The sequence below is a fragment of the Cherax quadricarinatus genome, chromosome 16, assembly GCF_038502225.1.
Source record: "Cherax quadricarinatus isolate ZL_2023a chromosome 16, ASM3850222v1, whole genome shotgun sequence".
In the NCBI taxonomy this organism is placed as follows: domain Eukaryota; kingdom Metazoa; phylum Arthropoda; class Malacostraca; order Decapoda; family Parastacidae; genus Cherax; species Cherax quadricarinatus.
In genome coordinates, this window is record NC_091307.1 from 45,479,825 (window position 1) to 45,503,892 (window position 24,068).

Here is a 24,068-nt window from a genome sequence, read left to right on the forward strand (position 1 = left end):
GAACTATGGTATGGGGCAGAATGACAGTACCACTACAAGAATTGAGATAAAGATGTTTTTCAATAGTGACAGGAGTAGTATCGATATTCGAAAGGAGAGAAAGATCATGAGCTTGGGCAGCATTCTGGACAGTGACGATGCGCATACCGCTCTTGAGAGCATGAAATGAAATATCTCTACCAACATGACGCAGGAGCGCTTTGCCAATACTATGGTCAGAAAGGTAGGCAGAAGAAGAAGTCGGTCTTAAAGTAAAGAATTTAGTCCAATGTGTGGTCCGAAACTGAGCGTGGAGAGGGAGTGCTTGACGTGTCGGTCTTTTCCGAGTAGAATGGGAAGGTAATGAAGGAGCATCATCAGGAGATTGACGTTGGCGTTTAGGAGTAGGACCGGAGTTGGTCCGGCGTGAAACGGGCGGGCAATTCGAAAATTGCCGTGCCGTAGAGGAAGAAGCCGGAAGCATAGTCAAAGGAGAGTGGAGTTCAGACAAATAGAAGGAGTCAGTCGAAGCCCCGGTACCTGAAGTGAGTGAGGAAACAGCACCAGCAAGAGGTACAGGGGCATCAGGAGTGTCTGAAGAGTGGTCTAAACACAAGGCAGGGTCAGAATGGGGTGCGGTATCAAGAAGGAGCCCGGGGGTAGTGGGTTCATGGACTAGGGCTGCCATGGTTAGGTTACTCCTTTGCTTTTTGTTTTTAAAAAAAAAAAAGAAGAAAAGAAAATAAAAATAAAAAAAAGAATAAAAAAAGGGGGGAGCGGGGAGGAATAGTTCCCAGGAGGAATGAAAGGGCCGGAAATCTCCCTCCGCACCCAAGAGGACCTCAACACCACTAGTAGCGCAGATGCAGCATGGAACCCGTGCCATACCCTACCCTCCATGCCAGTAAACCAGCAATCCGGGATAGCAACCTCACATCTGCCGAGTTACCTCGGTGGACAAAAGAGAGGGCGGCCGGATATCCACCACAAAGCATACCTCCTTCGGCCACCACCCCCGGAATCCAAAAGGTGGCTTCCAGAGATACACCCGTCGCCCGAAAGACACCCAAAGCTACTTCGGGATACCAGAGAGGGATCGGGACATCCCCAGGCAATCCAGATTCCACGGCAAACTACGCCACCACCAAGAACTTCAACGGAATTCGATGGACCCCGGTGTCCTTTCTCCTACCTAGGAACTAGCGCGCCTGTGGGAGAAATCCCAAAGGCCAAAAAGAGGAAGGGCAAAAGGGAGGGGTGATGAGGAGGAGGAGGAATGGAAAAAGGGGAGGATGGGGAGGATGGGGAGGATGGGATAGGGGAGGGGAGAATGGGGGGTAATTAGGTTCGGTCTGAGGAAGAAGACCGACAGGGCTAATTCCTCAGACCAAGACCCTCTTCACCACACCAAGGAGCCCCCCTTGAAGATGTAATGCCCGAGGAGAGATACAAAGAACAGAGTGTATACCACCTATGCAAGTGGATACGTGCTGCAGTGTAATGCAGCGAAGTACAAACAAATAGCTGATGGTACGGAATATCAGTGCGTAGAAGGGCACTTTCATTAAAGGTCCCATCAGGAAAAGGATCTGAAGAATACAATAAATTATAGCATGAGATGAGATAGATAATGGCAGAGTGTAATTTTGGTTCCTGTAAGCAAACACCAACAGGAGAAAACTGGGAGAGCAACATGTGAAGCTCACCCCGATTACCCCTGAGGCCGCGAATATTATACTGTAAATAGGCCATGATTGGCAATGATAAAGATACCTGAAATCCGCAGGTAAGGGTACCTACGGACTAGAAGGGTTAGAAAAGCCAACATGTGGTGGCAAAGGAAAACGTTCAAGTAACAATGGAACGGTGCGTTGTGAAGAAAGGAGTTGAGCAGATGGAGAAGAGGAAAGAGAAGGAACAGAGGGTGGATCAGTGTCCATTGAAGGTTTGGTCTGTGCAATATATTCAGAGAATGCTTCAAGCGTTTCGGAGTTCAGAGACATTGTATGGGAGACAATATTGGAGATGGAAGGAGGAGGAGTTTGAGTAAAGATCAGAGCTGTAATGGACTGTACCAAGGTAGGGGGGGGCAAAAGGGTGGAGGGAACTGGAGAAGTGTGGGAGGGGACAGAAGAGGCAGAAACCTGGGAGGTGGCAGAAAAGGAAGAAACTTGGGAGGGGACAAGGGAGGAAGGCACAGTATGAGGAGGATGAACCTCCACACTTGTAACGGAGCCAGTGAAAGGGGAAGACCTAGGTACAGAGACCGGGAAGGTAAAATGTGGAGGTGGATGAAGGGAAGGAGGGGTTAAAGGAGATTTGTTGGACCTCTGAGAAGTAGAGGGACAAGGGTTAATATGAGGTCTTGTCGATACCAGGGTTTGTGAGGGAGAACATGAAGAAGTGAGGACAGATTGAGGTGTTTTAAGTAGGGACGTCTGAGCCCAGGACAGCAAAAGAATTAGATACAGGAGAGACTATGGGACTGGCAACCGCAGAGGAGGTCGCAGAAGATGGGACCCCAGAAGTAGGGGCATGTTTTGAAACACAAATAAGAAACACAGGGTAGTCTCCCTTGGAGGCGGAGATGAGAAACCGCCATAGCATAAGGGAGACCTTCTGCCTCTTTGAGGCAATGAATTTCCTGCTCATTTAAGTAGACCTGGCAACGGCGAGAGTACGAAGGGTGAGCCTCATGACAATTAAGGCAAGAGGGAGGTTGATTGCAAGATGTATTAGAATGGTCATCGGGACCACAGACTTGGTATTCGGCTATAGATCTGCAATATTTTGCTGGGTGGCCAAACCGCCAGCAATTCCTACACTGTTGCGGTGTAGGGATCACCTTCCGAACTTGTAACCTATGTCCTGCTACATAAACAGAGGATGGGAGTTCACGGCTGTCAAAAGTTAAACGAGCCACATTGCAAGGGTATCGTCTTCGCCTGAGGGCGGGAAGAACATAAGTGTTTACCTTGAGAATTGGGAGATCTTGGAGTTCCAGCTGTTCGAGAATGTCATTGCCACATGTCTGGAAATTCTGTTGGACTATGGTATGGGGCAGAATAACAGTACCACTACAAGAATTGAGGGAATGATGTTTTTCGATAGTGATAGGAATAGTAATGATATGTGAAAGAGAAAGATCATGAGCTTGGGTAGAATTCTGGACTGTGATGATACGTGTACCACTCTTAAGAGCATGAAAGGAAATATCTCTACCAATGTGGCGTAAGAGCGCTTTGCCAATACTATGGTCAGAAAGATAGGCAGTAGAAGTCAGTGGTAAAGTAAAGAATTTAATCCATTGTGTGGTCCGAAACTGAGTGTGGAAAGGGAGTGCATGACGTGTCGGTCTTTTCCGAGTAGAATAGGAAGGTAACAAAGTAACATCATCAGGAGATTGTCGTTGGCATTTAGAAGTGGGACCAGAGTCGGTCAGACATGAGATGGGCTGGCGATTCAAAAATCGTCGCACCATAGAGGGAGAGGCCGGAAGCATAGTCAAAGGAGAGCAGAGGCCAGACAAATTGAAGGAGTCAGTGGAAGCCCTGGTACCTGAAGCAGGTGACGAAACAGCACAAGCAAGAGGTACAGGGGCCTTAGGAGTGTTCAAAGAGTGGCCAAAAGACGAGGTGAGGTCAGAACAGGGTGTGGTAACAATAAGGGGCCTGGGAGTAGCGGGGTCATAGATTTGGGACTCCATGGTTAGGTTACTTCTTTCTTTTTATTTTTAAGAAAAAAAAAGAAAGAAAATAAAAATAAAAAAAAATAAAAAAAAGGGGGACCAGGGAGGGATAGTTCCTAGGAGGAATGAAAAGGCCTGAAATCTCCCTCCGTACCCAAGAGGACCTCAGCACTGCAAGTAGCGCAGATGAAGCATGGAACCCGTGCCATACCCTACCCTTCATGCCAGTAAACCAGCAATCCGGGATAGCAATCTCACATCTGCCAAGCTACCTCGGTGGACAAAAGAGAGAGCGGCCGGATATCCACCACAAAGCATACCTCCATCGGCCACCACCCCGGGAATCCAAAAGGTGGCTTCCAGAGATACACCCGTCGCCCAAAAGACACCCAAAGCCACTCTCCGGGATACTGGAGAGGTATTTGGGACATTCCCAGGCGATCCATATCCCATGGCAAACTATGCCACTGCGAAGAACCTCAATGGAATGGGATGGACCCTGGTATCCTTCCCCCTACCTATGAACTAGTGTGTCTGTGGGAAAAATCCCAAAGGCCAAAAAGACAAAGGGCAAAAGGGAGGGGTAGGAAAGGAAAAACAGGAGGATGGGATAGGGGGGATTGGGGGGTAATTAGGTTCAGTCTGAGGAAGGAGACCGACAGGTCTAATTCCTCAGACCAAGAGCCTCTTCACCATGCCAAGGAGCCCCCCTTGAAGAGGCACTTACCTACAGCTTCTTAAATTTTGTAAATTAATTTTACACTATTGCATTTTAAATTCCAGCATATTATTCTGCATCTTGCACCTCAGTTGTCACTGATTTAAATTGTTCAGTGTTAACCATTTATACAATTTACCCTTCATATACAGTTTGCAATTAATTCCTGTGTGCTGTTATTTTGATAGTTGCACCTACAAGTTAGCCACAGATTGTTGACAACCCAGCACAGTTTTGTAAGTGTGTATTTTTTTTAAAGTGTAATCTTCAAGTTCTTAAGTATTAGTTTGTTTATTCTACCTGCATTATTATTATAATCAAAAAGAAGCGCTAAGCCACAAGGACTATGCAGCGCTGCAGGGCAGGTAGGAAGCGAGGGCATCAGGTGGCAAAAAGGAGATGGATGAGTAATAGGTTACGGATAACAGCGGGGCAGTGGATGGTGAAAGGGTAAAGGGCAGCAAGAGACTGAACTAGAAAGGGCTGAGGGGAGTGCAAAAAGTATCATCAGAGTTTGTGGAGTAAATCAGTCGTTGTCAAGAAGTCAATGAGAGAGTCAGGATTAAAGGAGGGTCCATCAGCAAGAAGGGAACGTAAAGAGAGAGTAGTAGAACGAAGACGACGTTGGAGGTAAATTCTGCGTGCTCGTTGATACAGAGGGCAGTCTAACAGAATGTGGCTAATCGATACTGGAACTTGACACTGCTCACAGAGAGGAACAGGGTGCCTCTCCATGAGATACCCATGAGTAAGATGAGTGTGACCAATGTGAAGGCGGGAGAGAGTGGTCTCCCAACCACGGTACTGATGACAAGAAGACGGCCAGTAACCTATGCTCGGTTTAATAGAATGAAGTTTGTTACCGAGCAGAGTTGACCAACGTTGTTGCCAACGGGTGCGAAGGTGGGTAGCTATTGCAGCAAAATAGTCCAGAAATGGAACACCTCGATAGGAAATTGGTAGGTCATGTACTGCTGACCGCGCAGCAGTGTCTGCCTGTTCATTGCCCTGTACGTCGACATGACCAGGAACCCAACAAAAAACAATATCTTTATGTTTGGTAGAGATACGGCGTAGCCAAAGTTGGATACGGAGAACTAGGGGATGAGATGTATCAAATTTTCGTATAGCCTGTAGAGCACTAAGGGAGTCTGAGACTACTACAAATGATGACACAGGCATAGATGCGATACGAATAAGTGCTGCAAGAATGGCATACAGTTCAGCAGTAAAAATGCTAGCTGAAGATAGTAAATGCCCCCGCACGACGCTGTCCAGAAACACTGCTGCGAATCCGACGCCGTCTGAAGACTTAGAGCCATCTGTGTACACAGCGGTGGCATGAGAATGGGAGTGGAAGTGATCAAGAAAAAGAGAGCGGGAAGCCACCGTAGGCAGTTGAGCTTTCGAGCAAGGGAGTGAGAAAGAACAGACCTGAACAGCTAGAACTTCCCAGGGGAGTAGGGAAAAGTGAGATGCTACATGAACATATAAAGGTGGTAACTGAAGGGAAGACAAGAGTGAATGTAGGCAAAGAGAAAAGGGACGGAGCAAACAGGGGCGGCGAACGAATAAAGAATGTCTACTAATATCGGTGACCATTCTATAAATGGAAGGATTGTGTAGATTGTGAGAGCGTACATAGTAGCGAAGGCAATGGGCATCACGGCGATCAGACAAGGATGGAACATTCGCTTCTGTATAGAGGCTCTCAACAGGGGAAGAGCGAAAAGCACCAAGGCACAAACATAAGCCTTGGTGATGGATAGAGTTAAGGCTAGAGAGAGTAGCAGGAGAGGCCGCGGAATAAATCTGGTCACCATAATCGAGTTTCGATAAAACGAGGGCTGAATGTAGGCGAAGCAGAGTTCGACGATCAGCTCCCCAGGAAAGATGAGCAAGGGTTTTAAGAAGGTTTAGCCGGCTGTGACAAGTTGCCTTCAGAGAGGTAATGTGAGGTTTCCAGGATAACCTACGGTCAAAGAGAAGGCCTAGAAACCTGACTGTATCACGTTTGGGGATACGGGAGCCATAGAGATACAAAGGATGATCGGAGATAACAGAGCGTCTAGTGAAAGTAATTTGGTGAGTTTTGGTACTTGAAAATGTAAACACAAGCGTGGTGGCCCAAGTGGAAACACGGTCGACCGCATGCTGGAGAGAAACTGCAGTAAGATGACAGTCAGCGCCTGCACAAGCAATAGCGAAGTCATCAACATAGAGTAATGACCAAATATTGGGTGGAAGAACAGAGGCCAAATCATTTATAGCAAGGAGAAACAGTGTTGTGCTTAGAACACATCCCTGAGGGACACCTTCAGCTTGGACAAAGTCCGGGGAAAGAACATTATTGACTCGAACACGGAAATGTCTGTCAGTTAAAAAGTTCTTAAGGAAGGATGGTAGATTGCCTCGGAGGCCTAAGGAATGGGCCTGGGCCAAAATATTATACCTCCAAGTTGTGTCATATGCCTTCTCAAGGTCAAAAAATATGGCAATAACTGAGTGATTATTCGCAAAGGCATTACGAACATACGTATCCAAGCGTAGTAAGGGGTCTATGGTAGAATGACCCTTACGAAAGCCATATTGACTAGTGAAGAGACTGTTGTGTGTCTCTAAATACCACATTAAACGTCGATTTACGAGACGTTCCATCACTTTGCAAACTGCACTAGTAAGAGCGATGGGGCGATAGTGGGAGGCATCATGTCCTGTAGTACCCGGTTTGCGGAAAGGGAGAACAATGGCAGATTTCCACAGCTGGGGAAGAACTCCTTGTGCCCAAATCAGATTGAAGAGGTGTAAGAGGACTACAAGGGCTGACCGATGTAAATGTTGTAACATACGAATATGAATGTCGTCAGGCCCAGCTGCCGATGATCGGCAAGCTGAGAGCGTTGCCTCCAGTTCTTGAAGTGTAAAAGGCACATTATACTGTTCTTCTCTGAGAGAAGAAAAGTCCAAGGGTACTAACTCTCTGGCAGACTTTGAGGAAAGAAACGAGGGGCATAGATGGAGCCCTCGGGAAATACGGACCAGATGTGTGCCAAGTTCAATGGCAACGTCGAGAGGGTTTGCTACATCAACACCAGCGACCCGTAGAACAGGAGCCGGGTCAGGAGAGTATTTACCACTCAATTTCCTCACTTTTTTCCAGACTGCACTCATAGAAGAAGCAGAGGTGATGGTGGAAACATAGTCTCGCCAATAAGTGCGTTTAGCTTCACGGATGACACGGCGAGCGATCGCACGCTTCTGCTTAAAATCAAGAAGTCTCTCAGCGGTTCTATTGTACCGGTACCTGCCCCATGCAGCACGTTTCAAACGTACTGCACGAGCACAAGCAGGAGACAACCAAGGCACACATTCCTGAGAATGCCTGCCTGAGGTTTGGGGTATAGAATGAGAAGCTGCGGTATAAACTGACGTCGAGAAGATGTGTAGGAGCTCATCAATGGAGGATGAAGAAGGAACCTCACTAAAAGCAGTGAGGTGTGAGTAAAGATCCCAATTTGCCCAATCAAATTGCCAGCGAGGGCTACGGAAAGGTGGTGAATAGGAAGGAGAAGTAGGAATGATAGGAAAATGATCGCTGTCATGTAAGTCTGGTAGAACAGACCAGGTGAAGTCTAGTGCAGTGGAGGAAGAGCAGACTGATAGATCGATGCAAGAGAGAGTATGAGTACGAGGATCAAAATGGGTGGGAGTACCCGTATTTAAAACATGGAGGGGGTGAGAGGCGAGAAAAGCCTCCAACTGGATGCCACGTGAGTCACAATGAGACCCCCCCCAGAGGAAATGGTGGGCATTAAAATCACCAAGTAACAGAAGTGGTGGTGGTAAGGATGAAACAAGAAAGGCAAAGTCTGGGATAGAAAATGCTCGAGAAGGAGAGAGATATAAAGAACATATTGTAAACCACTTATTCAAGTGGATACAGGCTGCAGTGTAATGCAGCGAGGTATGGACAAATAGTTGACAGTATGGAATATCATTGCGTAGAAGAAGGGCACTTTCATTAAAGGTCCCATCTGAGAAAGGATCCGAAGAATACAATAAATTATAGCCTGAGATAGGTTGGAAAACAGCAGAGTGTAATTTTGGTTCTTGTAAGCAAGCACCAACAGGGGAAAACCTGGAAAGCAACATCTGAAGCTCACCCCGATTACCCCTGAGGCCGCGGATATTCCACTGTAAATAGGCCATGATTGGCGATGAAGAAAATATCAGGAATCTGTAGGTAAAGGCACCTACTGACTAGAGGGGTTAGAAAAGTCAACATGTGGTGGCATTGGAAGACGTTCAAGTAGCGAAGGAACGGAGCGTTGTGAAGAATGGGGTTGTGAAGATGGAGGAGAGGGAAGAGAAGGAACAGGAAGTGAATCAGTGTCCATTGAAGGTTTAGTCTCTGCAATATATTCTGAAATGGCTTCAAGTGTTTCTGAATTCAAAGATGTATGGGAGACCATATTGGAGATAGGAGGAGGAGGGTGAGTAAAGATTGGGACAGTAATGGACTGTACCAAAGTAGAGGGGGAGGGAAAAGTGTAAGAGACTGGAGATGAAGTGTGGGGGGGGACACAAGAGGCAGAAACCTGGGAGGTGGCAGAAGAGGGAGAAACTTGGGAGGGGACGCGGGTGGAAGGCATAGTACGAGGAGGAGGGTGAATCTCCACACTTGTAATAGAGCCAGAGAGAAGGGAAGAACTAGGTACAGAGACTGGAAAGGTAAAGTGTGGAGGTGGAAGAAGGGAAGGAAGGGGCAAAGAAGATTTGAGCAATGTGGATTTTTTGGACTTCTGAGTAGAGGGGCGATTGGTATTAGGTGTCATACGAGGTCTTGTCGATACTGGGGCTTGTGAGGAAGGACGCGAAGATGTGAGAACAGACTGAGTTGTAGTCGGGACGTCAGAGCCAAGGACAGCAAAAGGATTAGATGCCGTAGTGGCTATGGGAGGGGTAACAACAGAGGAGGCTGCAGAAGATGGGACCCCAGAAGTGGGGGGATGTTTGGAAACACGAGAATAAGAAACACTGGGTAGTCTCCCTTGGAGGCGGAGATGAGTAACTGCCATAGCATAAGGGAGACCTTCTGCCTCTGTGAGGCAACGGATTTCACGTTCATTTAAGTAGACCTGGCAACGGCATTAGTACGAAGGGTGAGCTTCATTACAATTAAGGCAAGATGGAGGTTGACTGCAAGATGTATTAGAATGGGCGTCGGCACCACAGACTGGGCATTCGGCCATAGATCTGCAATATTTCGCTGGGTAACCAAAACGCCAGCAATTTCTACATTGTTGCAGTGTAGGTATCACCTTTCGAACTTGTAACCGATGTCCCGCGACATATACAGAGGACGGGAGTTCTCGGCTGTCAAAAGTTAAACGAGCCACATTGCAAGGGTAACGTCTCCGCCCCCGGGCAGGAAGGACATAAGTGTCTACTTTGAGGATTGGGAGATCCTGGAGTTCCAGCTGTTCAAAAATGTCATTGCCACATGACTGGAAATTCTGTTGGACTATGGTATGGGGCAGAATGACAGTACCACTACAAGAATTGAGAGAAAGATGTTTTTCAATAGTGACAGGAGTAGTATCGATATTCGAAAGGAGAGAAAGATCATGAGCTTGGGCAGCATTCTGGACAGTGACAATGCGCATACCGCTCTTGAGAGCATGAAATGAAATATCTCTACCAACATGACGCAGGAGCGCTTTGCCAATACTATGGTCAGAAAGGTAGGCAGAAGAAGAAGTCGGTCTTAAAGTAAAAAATTTAGTCCATTGTGTGGTCCGAAACTGAGCGTGAAGAGGGAGTGCTTGACGTGTCGGTCTTTTCCGAGTAGAATGGGAAGGTAACGAAGGAGCATCATCAGGAGATTGACGTTGGCGTTTAGGAGTAGGACCGGAGTTGGTCCGGCTTGAAATGGGTGGGCGATTCGAAAATTGCCGTAACGCAGAGGGAGAAGCCGGAAGCATAGTTAAAGGAGAGCGGAGTTCAGACAAATCGAAGGAGTCAGTCGAAGCCCCGGTACCTGAAGCGGGTGAGGAAACAGCACCAGCAAGAGGTACAGGGGCATCAGGAGTGTCCGATGAGTGGTCTAAACACAAGGCAGGGTCAGAATGGGGTGCGGTATCAAGAAGGGGCCCGGGGGTAGTGGGTTCATGGACTAGGGCTGCCATGGTTAGGTTACTCCTTTGCTTTTTGTTTTTAAGAAAAAAAAAGAAAGAAGAAAAGAAAATAAAAATAAAAAAAAGAATAAAAAAAAGGGGGGAGCGGGGAGGAATAGTTCCCAGGAGGAATGAAAGGGCCGGAAATCTCCCTCCGCGCCCAAGAGGACCTCAACACCGCTAGTAGCGCAGATGCAGCATGGAACCCATGCCATACCCTACCCTTCATGCCAGTAAACCAGCAATCCGGGATAGCAACCTCACATCTGTCGAGCTACCTCGGTGGACAAAAGAGAGGGTGGCCGGATATCCGCCACAAAGCATACCTCCTTCGGCCACCACCCCCAGAATCCGAAAGGTGGCTTCCAGAGATACACCCATCGCCCGAAAGACACCCAAAGCTACTCCGGGATACAGGAGAGGGATCGGGACATCCCCAGGCAATCCAGATTCCACGGCAAACTACTCCACTGCCAAGAACCTCAACGGAATGGGATGGACCCCGGTGTCCTTTCCCCTACCTAGGAACTAGCGTGCCTGTGGGAGAAATCCCAAAGGCCAAAAAGAGGAAGGGCAAAAGGGAGGGGTGAGGAGGAGGAGGAGGAGGAATGGAAAAAGGGGAGGATGGGGAGGATGGGATAGGGGAGGGGAGAATGGGGGGTAATTAGGTTCGGTCTGAGGAAGAAGACCGACAGGGCTAATTCCTCAGGCCAAGAGCCTCTTCACCATGCCAAGGAGCCCCCCTTGAAGAGGACTCCTTTTCATAAATTTTGTTGCCAATCTCCTGGTGCAATTATTAAATACCCTTAGCATCATTTTGTGTACTCCCCTGCAGTTCATTCACTTGCATACATCTCTTATTTTGTGTTTCAGAGTGTACCACTATTTTTTTTTGTTTTGTTTCGCTAAAATTATTTCAATCACTAAGCAGTTTACCTAGTACCGTGGTGCTGTGTTCTCTCTGACTCCGTGTTGAGTTGTAGCCAGTGCATACCATTTCTTGCTCTGACCTATTTACCCTCTTCATGACCTGCTTTGTGTTTGAACAACTGACATCATGACTAAGACACGCAGTGGCCATAACGCTAGTCCAGCTCCTGCTGACGCTGGCAATGGTGCTTCAGCCGACGTGATCACACGGGAGGGCGAAGCCTCCCTGACAGTTGGTCAAGTCGAGGCTCAGGTCTCGACCACTAGTGGGTCGGCTAATCGTCTATACCTGACCCTTCTTTTTGACAGTCGTTCGAATAGGTTAAAGCCATGGCTGCAGTCAGTCGAGACGATTGTCAAGGCCCAATATGATAGTCCCTCGGACGCACAGTACATTCGTGCTGCTGTTGCAGCAGTGGACCTCATCCAGGATGATATAGGTTCCTTTGTGCAACTCAATAGTGTTTGCAAGATTCAATCTTGGGTTGTGCTTAAGGAGGAATTTAGGTGCTATTTTTGATGTAGTCGCCAATGCCATTACCTTGAGATCTTGACCAGTGTCTTGGCCGAATGTCAGTACAGGCACGAAAGCCCCCTGGCTTGCATTTGCCGGTTTGAGCAAGCCACAAAAAATTTTGCTGATGCCTTACATTCCACTAAGTGGGCGACTGGTGACAGTATCAAGGTTAAAGACATCTTCCCCATGCTAGCTGTAGGCATCATGCGGAGGGGTGCCCCCTAATCTCCAGGGTGCCGTTGATGTGCTAGGACTCAGCCCTGAGCACGCAGTCCTGGATGCATACGATGTCAATGACACAATCAAGCCGCCTGCTGAGAAAGGCAAGGTTTGTCGCTTTGCGGACGATCCTATGCCCGTCCTTCCGGCATCGTCCACAGCAATGCTGCAGTGCATGCAAACCAGTTTTCTCTTCCCCAGGCTGAGAGACTTTTTTTATGCCTGTTGCATTTTATATCCATTTTTTATTTACAAGTGAGCGAAAGCCAGTCCCTCCCTGGGGTAGCTAGTGTTTAAGTACAGTGGAACCTCAAAAAATCGAACATATCACATATCGAACGTTTCGAAAATAGGACCATTTTTTTGGACAAACTGTGTCCCTATTATCGAACGTGCCCCTATTTTCGGACCGCCGGGTACAGGACCTGTCTGCCACCCGCTCTGTCTGTGTCCCCGCGCAGGCGCCGTGAGCAGTCTAGCTTTGTTTAAGCTTGAGTGAACACTAAACTGCGCTCTCATTCACGCATTTTACGATTATTTCGCTGTGTTTAGTGCTTGTGGGACTGTGAAATAAGCTGCCATGGGCCCAAAGAAACTTGCTAGTGGTACCCCTGTGGTAAAGAAAGTGAGAAACACCATAGATGTGAAGAAAGAAATAATACAGAAGTATGAGAGTGGTGTGAGACTTGTTGAGCTTGCCAGGATGTATGAGAAAAACAAGCCGACCATCGGTTCTATCCTGTCAAAGAAAGAACAAATCAAGGAAGCTGATGTTGCGAAAGGTGTTAATATAGGGAGTGGATGAGGTGCCTTCTTCAAAGATTAAGGAGATTTGTGCCAAGTGGAATGATGTCCAAATGTTTGTGCAGAAGTACCACCCTGAGCAAGCTGAAACAAGCCATCTTTGCAACAAGTTCAGTGACAGAACCATGTCCCATTTTAGGGAAATGTTAAAGAGGTGCCAGAAACAGAGGACTGTGGACAGTTATTTTGTGAGACAGAGGTCCAGTGACTCTCATGCTGGTCCTAGTGGCATTAAAAGACAGAGAAGGAAAGTAACCCCAGAGAGGGCTTTACCTGAAGTCCTCATGGAGGGGGATTCTCCTTCCAAACACTAACCCCAACTCCCTCTCTCCTCCTCCTCCCTATCTTCCAGATGCCATCACCAATCTTCAATAAAAGTAAGTAAAAATGTTATTTTGTGTGTATTACTATACAGAATTAAAAACTATAGTATTTGTTGTATGTAAAACTGTAATTAATCTCTATAAAATGTATTTTTTGTGTGAATATTTTTGGGTTTCTGGAACGGATTAATTGTATTTCCATTATTTCTTATGGGAAATATTGCTTCGAATTTCAGACTTTTCGAATTTAGAACTAGCTCCTGGAACGGATTAAGTTCTATTTTTGAGGTTCCACTGTAATTCTTTTGCACCTACGGGCCCACCAGTATTGTCCTGACGTGAGGTGCGTGGCCGAGCAAATGTAGACAGCCTGTACTGTCAGCCCAGACAGATTATGCTGTCTGCCAGCTTAGTTCATAATTTGCGGCATTTAATTGCTGCCCTCTGTAGGATTACCCAGGTCGGTGGGATGCTGGGCCCATTCATCTCTCACTTCCCGGCCGACCGACTTGAGAGGTATAAGTGCTCCCCCTCCATGGACTGGCTATCAGTCATTCCCTCACATTGCCCATTGTGTACTCACTCCTATCCAATTAAAGCCAAACTAGTCCACGGCCGTATCATTGCTACCTACGCTACCTCCATCGGCACTAAACCGTTGTTCAACAGCAAGAACAGTAATAACATATACCACAGATTTTTTCTGCACCTAGTGCACTGCCAGACAAGCCTGGCACCCAAGTCCTGGATCTGGGAGTAGAAAAGCTCTTGGAACTGATATGCCTAAGTCAATCAGATTTAAATGAATAGACTTTTAGATACTGGACATTGATCCGGTTTCTAACTTGTATGAATTCTTGTTTGTTTTACTAAATTAAAGTGAAATTTTTTTAAACACATTGAACACTGATATGGTTTCTCTCCAGTACAAACTGTCGAGTGATTTACTAAACCTGGTTTGCTGTTAAAGTCTTTAGGACATTCTGAACACTGTTATAGTTTTTCTCTAGTATGAGTGGTCATGTGACTTAATAAATATGACTTTTGAGTAAAGCATTTCAAACATTCTGAGCACTGGTATGACTTCTCATGTGAAATACTAAACTTGATTTATGAGAAAAGTCTTTCAGACATTCTGAACACTGATATGGTTTCTCTCTAGAATGAGTTCTCATGTGAATTACTAAACTTGATTTTTGACAAAAGTCTTTCAGACATTCTGAACACTGATATGGTTTCTCTCCAGTATGACTTCTCATATGAAATACTAAACTTGATTTATGACAAAAGTCTTTTAGACATTCTGTACACTGATATGGTTTCTCTCCAGTATGAGTTCTCACGTGACTTATTAAACTACATTTTTGAGAAAAGCCTTTCAGACATTCTGGACACTGATATGGTTGCCCTCCAGTATGAGTTCTCATGTGTTTTACTAAATTACATTTCTGAGAAAAATCTTTCAGACATTCTGAACACTGATATGGTTTTTCCCCAGTATGAGTTCTCATGTGACTTACTAAACATGATTTTATAGAAAAGTTTTTCAAACATTCTGAGCACTGATATGGTTTCTCTCCAGTATGAGTTCTCATGTGTCTTACTAATTGTGAGTTTTGAGAAAAGTTTTTCAGACAATCTGAACAGTGATATGGTTTCTCTCCTGTATGAGTTCTCATATGACTTATTAAATTACATTTCTGAGAAAACTCTTTTAAACACACTGAACAATGATGCGTTTTTTTGCCTACAATTAATTTGGTCACGAATTCACACTGAGTTTGTTGCGAAGATTGTTTTGGCAAGTGTGAATGTTGATCTAATTGGTCTCCTACATGAACAACTGTATAGTGTGTTGCTTCAACACACTGTTTATCATGTGTTTTAGACATAGTGATCAATAATATTCTCATACAGTAAATAAACTTCTTAACCAGAGGTGATTTTCAAAATTTTTTATCACACATAAAACTATTATTGCAATATTCAATTATAAATATAACAAACACTAAACCTGTAAGGGTAATGTAGTATCTGAAAAATAGGGTGACACTACCAGATATTTTAGTATTTATCATCCATTAATCTTGACACTGCTGCTGACACTGTAAATGTATTGCCAACACTGTTGTTAGTGTTGTCACTATAACAATATAGTTAGTATTATCACTGTATTAATACTACTACTAGTGTTGTCACTGTATCATTAACACTGTAGTTAGTGTTGTCACTATTAATAACACTGAGATAGTGTTGTTACTGTATTAACCCTGCAGTGCTGTCACTATTATTAATTCTGTAATTAGCTGTCACTATTATTAACTGTAATTAGCTGTCACTGTATTATTAACTGTAATTAGCTGTCACTGTAGTGTTGTTACGTATTACTTAAACTATAGTAAGTGTTGTCACTGTATTAACACTGTTGCTAGTATTGTCATTGTATTATTACCACTGTAGTTAGTGTTGCCACTATCATTAACACTCTAGATGGTGTTGACAGAGTATTATTAACACTAGCCATTGCTGTTATATTACTAACACTGTAGTTAGTGTTGTCACTATACATATTACAGTATTTACAGGTTTTAGAGAAGATTTCTAACACTGATGTCGACCCTACAGCCAGCCTCAGGCAACAGGATTGACACTCCAAGTGCCAGCCTCTGGTATCAGGATGACCTACAGTACTGACACTACAAGTGTTAGCCTCTGGTGCCAGGATGTCCTACAGTACTGACTATACAAGAACCAACCTCTTGTTTATCAGAATGACCTGCAGCATTGACACTATAAATGCTCCCAGGAAGACCTGAAAAAAAATTGAAAATTTATTTTTCATTATAATTGTTATTATATATTCTCAAAATGTGTCACACTGTATGGGTGATAGAGCACTACAAGGCTGAGTGGAACTACTTGAGTGGAAATACTTAACAAAATTCTCTAGAAAAATTAAGCCTTTATCTGTCATGGTGTTGATCAACACATCTCTGGTAGAGCTCTAGATCATTTGAAAATGTAAAAAAAATTAATTTTCAGTGTAATAAGACCAAAAAATTTTTTAGGGTCAACAAGTTGGCCATGGATGCACACGTGATGGCAACATGGAGTTCTGCAGCTAAACATGGAGTCCTTTTTTCCTTGATTTTTTTTATTTATGTAGTTTTTATGTTCTGAAACTTACAATTTATAATAGATCTTGTTGTTGTGACACAAATATTAGGTATAAAAATAGTAATCAGTAACAAACACACATTTACACACTGACATGTGAACATTTCCACCTGCCTAGATCACACATTATTATCTAGAAACATATACAAATTATTTATAGGTCCCAGCAATAGTTTTAGAAGTACTGAAGTATATGAAACATCTTGAAGCACAGTGTCAAAGTGGCACTCTACATTACTGATAGTGCAGTCACCCAATATTGTTGATTGTGCAGTCACCCAATATTGTTGATTGTGCAGTCACCCAATATTGTTGATTGTGCAGTCACCCAATATTGCTGACTGTGCAGTCACCCAATATTGCTGATTGTGCAGTCACCCAATATTGCTGACTGTGCAGTCACCCAATATTGCTGACTGTGCAGTCACCCAATATTGCTGATTGTGCAGTCACCCAATATTGCTGACTGTGCAGTCACCCAATATTGCTGATTGTGCAGTCACCCAATATTGCTGATTGTGCAGTCACCCAATATTGCTGATTGTGCAGTCACCCAATATTGCTGATTGTGCAGTCACCCAATATTGCTGATTGTGCAGTCACCCAATATTGCTGATTGTGCAGTCACCCAATATTGCTGATTGTGCAGTCACCCAATATTGCTGATTGTGCAGTCACCCAATATTGCTGATTGTGCAGTCACCCAATATTGCTGATTGTGCAGTCACCCAATATTGCTGATTGTGCAGTCACCCAATATTGCTGATTGTGCAGTCACCCAATATTGCTGATTGTGCAGTCACCCAATATTGCTGATTGTGCAGTCACCCAATATTGCTGATTGTGCAGTCACCCAATATTGCTGATTGTGCAGTCACCCAATATTGCTGATTGTGCAGTCACCCAATATTGCTGATTGTGCAGTCACCCAATATTGCTGATAGTGCAGTCACCCAATATTGCTGATAGTGCAGTCACCCAATATTGCTGATTGTGCAGTCACCCAATATTGCTGATAGTGCAGTCACCCAATATTGCTGATTGTGCAGTCACCCAATATTGCTGATTGTGCAGTCACCCAATATTGCTGATTGTGCAGTCACCCAATATTGCTGATTGTGCAGTCACCCAATATTGCTGATAGTGCAGTCACCCAATATTGCTGATTGTGCAGTCACCCAATATTGCTGATAGTGCAGTCACCCAATATTGCTGATTGTGCAGTCACCCAACATTGCTGATTATGCAGTCACCCAATATTGCTGATTGTGCAGTCACCCAATATTGCTGATTGTGCAGTCACCCAATATTGCTGATTGTGCAGTCACCCAATATTGCTGATTGTGCAGTCACCCAATATTGCTGATTGTGCAGTCACCCAATATTGCTGATTGTGCAGTCACCCAATATTGCTGATTGTGCAGTCACCCAATATTGCTGATTGTGCAGTCACCCAATATTGCTGATTGTGCAGTCACCCAATATTGCTGATTGTGCAGTCACCCAATATTGCTGATTGTGCAGTCACCCAATATTGCTGATAGTGCAGTCACCCAATACTGCTGATTGTGCAGTCACCCAATATTGCTGATAGTGCAGTCACCCAATATTGCTGATGGTGCAGTCACCCAACATTGCTGATTGTGCAGTCACCCAATATTGCTGATGGTGCAGTCACCCAATATTGCTGATGATGCAGTCACCCAACATTGCTGATTGTGCAGTCACCCAATATTGCTGATGGTGCAGTCACCCAATATTGCTGATAGTGCAGTCACCCAATATTGCTGATGGTGCAGTCACCCAACACTGCTGATGGTCCAGCGACGGGCTGGAGTTTTGAGACTCTATGACCGCGGGTTCAATCCCGGCCGGGGGTATGGTTTAATACATTGGACCCTCAGCTAACGATGGCATCACCTTACGTTAAATCCATCATACGATACATTTTAACGCAAAAATTTTGGATCAGCTAACGCTAAAAAACTCACCCTACACGATTTGTTAGAGACGTGTCCACATGTGGCCTGAGTGCGCCTCAGTTGTCCCGTGGGCGCCATTGTTTACAAGCCAGCCAGTGCGGTCGCATCCACGCGTACAATCGGAACATTTCATATCATCACAGCGTTTTTAGTAATTGTACCTGCAAAATAAGTCACCATGGGCCCCAAGAAAGCTTCTAGTGCTAACCCTACAGCAAAAAGGGTGAGAATTACTATGGATATGAAGAAAGAGATAATTGCTAAGTACAAAAGTGGAATGCATGTCTCCGAGCTGGCCAGGTTGTATACCAAACCCCAATCAACCATTGCTACTACTGTGGCCAAGAAAACGACAATCAAGGAAGCTGTTCTTGCAAAAGGTGCAACTTTGTTTTCGAATAAGAGATCGCAAGTACTCGAAGATGTTGAGAGACTGTTATTGGTGTGGATAAATGAGAAACAGATAGCAGGAGACAGCATCTCTCAAGCGATCATATGTGAAAAGGCTAGGAAGTTGCATGAGGATTTAATTAGAAAATTGCCTGTAACTAGTGGTGATGTGAGTGAATTTAAGGCAAGCAAAGGTTGGTTTAAAAGATTTAAGAATCGTAGTGGCATACATAGTGTGATAAGGCATGGTGAGGCTGCCAGTTCAGACCAAAAAGTGGCTGAAAAATATGTGAAGGAATTCAAGGATTACATAGACAGTAAAGACTTGAAACCTGAACAAGTGTTTAATTGTGATGAAACAGGTCTGTTTTGGAAGAAAATGCCAAACAGGACCTACATTACTCAGGAGGAAAAGGCACTCCCAGGACATGAGCCTATGAAAGACAGGCTTACTCTCTTGATGTGTGCTAATGCTAGTGGTGATTGCAAAGTGAAGCCTTTATTGGTGTATCACTCTGAAACTCCCAGTGTGTTCAGAAGAAACAATGTCCTCAAGGCTAATTTGTGTGTGATGTGGAGGGCAAACAGTAAGGCATGGGTCACTAGAGACCTTTTCTATGACTGGTTACACCATGCATTTGCCCCCACTGTGAAAAATTACCTCCTGGAAAATAAAATGGACCTTAAGTGCCTCCTGGTATTACACAATGCTCCTGGTCATCCTTCAGACTTGGCACAGTGACTTTCTGGGGACATGAGCTTCATTAAGGTCAAGTTTTTGCCTCCTAATACCACTCCTCTCCTGCAGCCCATGAACCAGCAGGTCATTTCAAACTTCAAAAAACTCTACACAAAAGCTATATTTCAAAAGTGCTTTGTAGTGACCACAGACACTCGATTGACTCTAAGAGAGTTTTGGAGAGATCACTTTAGCATCCTCAATTGTGTAAACCTTATAGGTAAGGCTTGGGAGGGAGTGACTAAGAGGACCTTGAGCTCTGCTTGGAAGAAACTGTGGCCAGAATGTGTAGACAAAAGGAATTTTGAAGGATTTGAGGCTAACCCTTAGAAGTGTATGCCAGTTGTGCAATCAATTGTGGCATTGGGGAAGTCCTTGAGGTTGGAGGTTAGTGGGGAGGATGTGGAAGAGTTGGTGAAGGAGGACAATGAAGAACTAACCACTGATGAGCTGCAAGATCATTTTTAACAGCAAGAGGCCAGACCTGCAGAAACTGCTTCAGAGGAGGGGAGAGAGAGAAATTGAAGAAGTTGCCTACTTCAAAGATTAAGGAAATGTGTGCAAAGTGGCTTGAAGTGCAAACCTTTATGGATGAAAATCACCCTCACACAGCTATTGCAAGCCGTGCTGGTGACTATTACAAAGACAATGTTGTGAACCACTTTAGACAAATCATAAAGGAACGGGAGGTACAGGCCTCTATGGACAGATATGTTGTGCCACAGAGGTCCAGTGACTCTCAAGCTGGTCCTAGTGGCATTAAAAGAAGAAGGGAAGTAATCCTGGAAAAGGACTTGATACCTCAAGTCCTAATGGAAGGGGATTCCCCTTCTAAGCATTAACAACTTCCACACTCTCCCCTTCTCCCATCCCATCAATCCTCACCAGATCTTCAATAAAGGTAAGTGTCAGTTTGTGCGTATTAAAATTAATATTTCACGTGATAAAATTTTTTTTTTTTCATACTTTGGGGTGTCTTGCACGGATTAATTTGATTTCCATTATTTCTTATGGGGAAAATTAATTCAGCTAATGATAATTTCAGCATACGATGAGCTTTCAGGAACGGATTAATATTGTTAGCTGAGGGTCTACTGTATATCTGAAATGCGTAGAGAGACAGTGGTCAGAGAAATAGCAAACATCGAACTAAAGCTAAAGGAATCTTATAGGAGTCAGGAATCACGGGAAGAACTAAAAGCCATAAATGAAATCGAAAGTACCCCAAAGTATTTCTTTTCTTATGCCAAATCAAAGTCGAGAACAACATCCAGTATTGGGCTCCTACTTAAACAAGATGGGTCCTACACAGATGACAGCAAGGAAATGAATGAGCTACTCAAGTCCCAATATGACTCAGATTTTAGCAAGCTGCTAACCAGACTGAGAGTCGAAGATCTAAATGAATTTTTTATGAGAAAGCCACAGAATTTGGTAAACACAAGCCTGTCTGATGTTATCCTGACACCAAATGACTTCGGAAAGGCTCTCTCTTCTACATCATCAAATAGAGTCATACTTCCTAATAGCGACACTATGCTCTCTGTATATGAATCATAATGAGACATCTCTGCATGAGCAGGAAACAATATATCTTTAATTAACGCTCTGACAGTTTCTGCGGTGTAATTCCTGTTATATGTCATACCGAGATATTTGGCTACTCGCCAACACGTTTGAAGTTTTAATGTACTCAACTCCGACCAAGTCAGAGATTCAATTAACTGTTTCACTTTGACATACATCACGAAAATAAGTGATTAAGGGAAACTATAATCCTAATAGGAATTTTAGTGTTGGTTGTCAGAGCTAGAGCTCATAAACAGTATTTCCATCTCCTTGGATCAAGAGACTCAGTCAAGTACATACATCCACGTATTATGTTGTACAAGACTAAACTCAAAATTTTCAGATTAGGAAAGTACTCAAAGTGTTTGACCATAGAGCTACTAGTGTGTCAAACTGGACAATTTCTCCAACACCTTGGATCAAAAGCATCCCGGACAGGCCCCCATTTGTTACAAAAAACGCAATTTCTAATAATGATAGAGATCTCCAGTGAATACTAGAAAGGACTGCCCCTCTAGCATCCGGCTTGTTACTGGTTTTTTGTAACAAGTAGTCAGTATCCTGGTCCAATTATCCAACAGAATTTATTAAGATTCAATAGTGCTTCAGGATTACAACTCGTAGGCTACTAACTAAAGATATTAAAATTTAATAAGTTTATTAATAACGATAAAGTTGTCTAGGCGTATATTATCAAAGTAAATTAAAGTACTCAATTGAATATAATATAGAATACAAGTTCCTACACTTCTCTCGTGTACAGTAGTATTGTGCTGAAGGCATATATCACATCTTTATGGCTTTTTAGCACCGTCGGGTACACTGTTAACATTTAATAACATAATACAAATATATATAAGTGAGTATGTGTGTATGTGTGTTAGTGCTCTAATTAGTTCGCTATGTCTCAAGACTCAACTAGACTTAACCAGTGATTGACTAAAAGTCCTCACATAAACTAACTTCTTGACCAACCTGGCAATCAGAACAGCTTGCTTGAACAATAAAACGACTGATACGCCGAACAGTAATATAACAAGCAGCAGCAACACAATCAGGAACAAGGAGATAATATAACGACACTAATTAGGGACCATCTGCAGATCCTCCACAAAAGTTACAAGGCTCCCATACTACTGAATCAAAGTTCAGCATTAGAAAATCCCTGACTGTGACAGTACACAGATACCAGTACAAATTAGGTCAGAAGCTACAGCTCAGGACCTGAGTTTCCCAGGGTGTCTATGTGACACACAACCTCAGTACAACATCGAAAATCACTAAGTCTAGGCTATGTTCTGTGAACAGAGTTACACAGAACCAACAACAAGAAAGCGACAGAGACGATCTTCCAACAAGGGCCAGCAAGGAAGCTGGAGAGGCACGTCTTGTTGGAAGCAATGTCGAACAGACAAGAGCTAGCGCAGGCCAGGCAGACTCTCCTCCAGGTGAAGTGTGATCACCCCACCCTGATCACATGACTCTCCGTGGACTGCTGCTGCCCAGCAACACAGAAGCCGGCAGCGAAACAAGCGAAGTGAAAACTACAGTAGTTAGACAATGCTGTCAGGTACTTAATACTCTCGAACTATGAACACTGAATAATATATAAATGTTACATCCTACCTAATAATATAACTAAGTCAAATAATAATATAAAGCAATATATTTATGATTTAGCTAATATTGCAAATATAAGCAATATAAAATATACAAACAGGTAATATACATTATATACAGTGGTCCCTGAATAATCGTCCGGCCTGAAAGTCGTCCATTTCGGAAATAGTCCCGTTATTTCATCTAAACATTGGCTCGCAAATGGTCCGTTAACTCGCTAATCGTCTTCCGTCCTGGACACGTACTCACGGCTCAGAGCCGTCTCGGCCTCCCTTCCCAGCCAGTGTGCCATTGTTTACCAGTGAGCGACGGTCCCCTCACGTGTTCATATGAAATATTTCATAATATTCCATTCATTTTAGTGCTTGCAAGTGCTAAATAAGCTACCATGGCTCCAAAGAAAGATCCTAGTACCACGCCTTTGGTAAAGGTGATAAATACGATTGAGTTTAAGAAAAACATCATTGAACAATAGGAAAGTGGTATATGTGTGGCCAAACTGGCCAGGATGTATAACAAACCCCATACAACCATATCTTCCATCGTGGCAAAGAAAAAGGAAACCAAGGAAGCTGTTGTTGCTTGGAGAAAATTATGGCCAGATTGTGTCCACAAGAGGGATTTTGAAGGGTTTGTTTCTGACCCTTGATGAGCCTATGTCAGTTGTGAAATCTATTGCCTTCTTCAGAAATTAAGGAAATTTTTGAAATGTGGGGTAAGATGGAAAGATTTATGGAGAAACATCACCCTGAGAAGGATGTTGCAAGTCATATTGGTAACTTGTACAGTGACAGTCTTGGCCCATTTTAGGGAAGTTTAAAAGAGACACCAGAAACAGAGCTCTCTGGACAGTTTTTTTGCGAGATAAGACTCCAGTGACTCTCAAGCTGGTCCTAGTGGCATTAAGAAACAGAGAAGAGAAGTAACCCCAGAAAAGCACTTGGTACCTGAGGTGTTGATGGAAGGGGATTCCTCTTCCGAACAGTAATTCAATCTCTCTCCTCCTCCAGTCTTCCATACACTAAGAAGAATTGCCAATAAAGGTATGTGTTATGCTGTTAATGTTTCATTCATCATGTGCCATTGTATTGTTTATGTACTACATCTATATTTCATGTAAAAAATTTTTTTGTTTTAATACTTCTGGGTGTCAGGAATGGATTAATTGTATTTACATTATTTCTTATGGGGAAAATTGATTCTAAAATCGTCTATTTCAATAATAGTCCCACTTCCA

At 43.9% G+C, this 24,068-nt stretch overlaps 1 protein-coding gene across 1 annotated transcript in view; it reads right to left on the reverse strand.

The window, feature by feature from the left end:
• Window positions 1-10,783: 10,783 nt before the first annotated feature.
• LOC128688832 (zinc finger protein 84-like) overlaps window positions 10,784-24,068 on the reverse strand; it is a 119,072-nt gene continuing 105,787 nt past the window's right edge. Inside the window, exon 2 of the mRNA XM_070085565.1 lies at window positions 10,784-16,166. Within this exon, the coding sequence (XP_069941666.1) occupies window positions 14,413-15,267 (855 nt within the window). The 5' untranslated portion in view covers window positions 15,268-16,166 and the 3' untranslated portion in view covers window positions 10,784-14,412. The remainder of the gene's footprint in view (window positions 16,167-24,068) is intronic.